Source organism: Palaemon carinicauda, chromosome 22, assembly GCF_036898095.1.
Source record: "Palaemon carinicauda isolate YSFRI2023 chromosome 22, ASM3689809v2, whole genome shotgun sequence".
Lineage (NCBI taxonomy): Eukaryota > Metazoa > Arthropoda > Malacostraca > Decapoda > Palaemonidae > Palaemon > Palaemon carinicauda.
In genome coordinates this window covers 6,052,750-6,055,249 of record NC_090746.1, presented here as the reverse complement: position 1 = coordinate 6,055,249, position 2,500 = coordinate 6,052,750, and the positions used below count along the sequence as shown (strand labels likewise).

Below are 2,500 nucleotides of genomic sequence, written 5' to 3'. Positions count from 1 at the left end.
CATTCTTAGAAGGACACTCCAAAATCAAACCATTGTTCTTTAGTCTTGGGTAGTGCCATAGCCTCTGTACCATGGTCTTCCACTGGCCTTGGTTAGATTTGTCTTGCTTGAGGATACAATCGGGCACACTATTTTATCTAAATTTTCTTCGTCTTGTTTTGTTAAAGTTTTTGTAGTTTATATAGGAAATATTTATTTTAATGTTACTGTTCTAAAGATATTTTATTTTTCCTTGTTTCCTTTCCTCACTGGGCTATTTTCCGTGTTAGAGCCCCAGGGCTTATAGCATCCTGCTTTTCCATCTAGGGTTGTAGCTTAGGAAGTAATAATAATAATAATAATAATAATAATAATAATAATAATAATAATAATAATGATAATAATAATAGTTAGCAATATGTCATCAAAACTTTCTTAGCATCCTTCAAGGATGATCTACACACGTACCTTAATCCTGATCTTGGCCAGGATTCTCTTTATCTTGGCATCAAAGTCAATGATATCCTTCACGCTCTCCAGTCCACGAACTTGATTGTCCAATTTTTTAAACAGGTCAGTCCATTCTTTTGAAAGACCTTTAATTTCGTTCTTGATCTCTTCTGATAGTGGTTTGTCATTATTAACAGTGTCACTGTCGCTGGACTGAAAGATAGAGATTTTATTGTACTTGTGTTGATGGATAATTGAATAATTAACGAATAGTATTAGTGCATCAGCGTAACTGATAAGAAAACACTATATTCTCTATCAATGTTTTAAATTTTTTCAAACTGAATATATGACACTGAAAACGGAATATAGTAGAAATTAATTAAATGAATGAACTAATAGCTTAACTGACAAGAAAACCATATTCTGTATCAATGTCTTTCGTTTAATTTAATATTATTTGAAACTGAATATATGACACTGAAAACAGAATAGAGTAGAAATTAATTAAATGACTGAACGAATATCTTAACTGATAAGAAAACACCATATTCTCTATCAATGTCTTCCGTTTAATTTAATTTTGTATATTCTTTGAAACTAAATATGTGACACAGATAACAGAATATATTAGAAATTAATTCAATGAATAAACGAATAGCTTAATTGACAAGAAAACACTATATTCTCTCTCAATGTCTTTCGTTTGATATAATTTGAAACTGAATATATGACACTGAAAACAGAATATAGTATAAATTAATTAAATGAATGAACTAATAGCTTAACAGATAAGAAAACACCATATTCTCTAGCAATATCTTTCGTTTAATTTAATTTTTTATATCATTTGAAACTGAATATGTGACACTGAAAACAGAATATAGCAGAAATTAATTAAATGAATGAACGAATAGATTAACTGCTAAGAAAATAACATAGCTATCAATATCTTTCATTTAATTTAATTTTTTATATTATTTGAAACTGAATATGTAACACTGAAAACAGAATTTAGTGAAAATTTATATATTCTTGACAAAATTCATAAAATAATGCATAACAAATCATGTACAATGAATCTATAGTCAATAATCTGTTTTAATAAATGCCAATTTCATAACCTGGATTGCAAGAATGAGCACCAAATCTAATTATAAGTACATACAGTAGGTGCCATCAAATTGGAAAATATTAAAGATACCAGTAGTTATGTAACTGTAAACCTTTATTATGTTTACTTTTCTTCTTCTTTTCCCACCATTATCTCTACGTTAAGGGGTCGGTTGCCTGATGCGCCCTCTCCAATACCTTCCATCAAAGGCATCCTCTTCCACCAAACCCCCTCTCTCCATATCATCCTTCACCTTATCTCGCCATTTAATTCTCCCTTTTTATCTTCTTCTTCTTCTTCTTCTCCACCGTTATTCCTACATTAAAGGGTCGGTTGCCTGATGCGCCCTCTCTAATGCCTTCTCTCAAAGGCCTCCTCTTCCACCAAACCTCTTTTATCTATATCATCCTTCACCTTATCTCGCCATCTAACTCTCTGCCTCCATCTTGATCTATTCCATCCCCCTTACAGGTTCCTCCCAATCCCTCCTCACTCCCTCACCAACATCCATCCTCAACACATGACCACACCATCTCTATCGTGACACTCTTATCATCTCTGTAATCTTTACTATGCCTGCCATTCTTCTTATTTCATCATTTTCCATAATCCACCTTAGCATTCTCATCTCTATTCTCTCAAGCTTGGCTTCCTCATTTCGTCTTAAAGCCAAAGTTTTATTAATTATATTATACTTTATTATTTAATTCACTCGCACTCTGACTAAGTAAAACGTAAACTTACATCCGAACTTGATTCACTTTCAGAATGACTGCTACTGTCCTCCACTATCAATCGACCACTTTCAATAACCTTGCTAACGTCCTCCTTGCGGGACTCAATCTCAGCCTTGAGTTGTTCCTTGTCGACTTTGAGCATGATCGCTTCTTCAACGCTGCGAGGTTCGTCCTTATCTTTGATCGTTGCTTGTAAGACATGCGTCCAGCCTCGAAGATT

General features: G+C 33.1%; 1 protein-coding gene across 1 annotated transcript in view; it reads right to left on the bottom strand.

Moving 5' to 3' along the window:
• The window catches only part of LOC137616304 (spectrin alpha chain, non-erythrocytic 1-like), a 24,374-nt gene that overhangs the window by 9,380 nt on the left and 12,494 nt on the right, over window positions 1-2,500 (bottom strand). The window contains 2 exon segments of the mRNA XM_068345950.1: window positions 448-642; window positions 2,288-2,500. The exon segment at window positions 2,288-2,500 is cut by the window's right edge and continues 6 nt beyond it. Coding sequence (XP_068202051.1) covers window positions 448-642; window positions 2,288-2,500 — 408 coding nt within the window.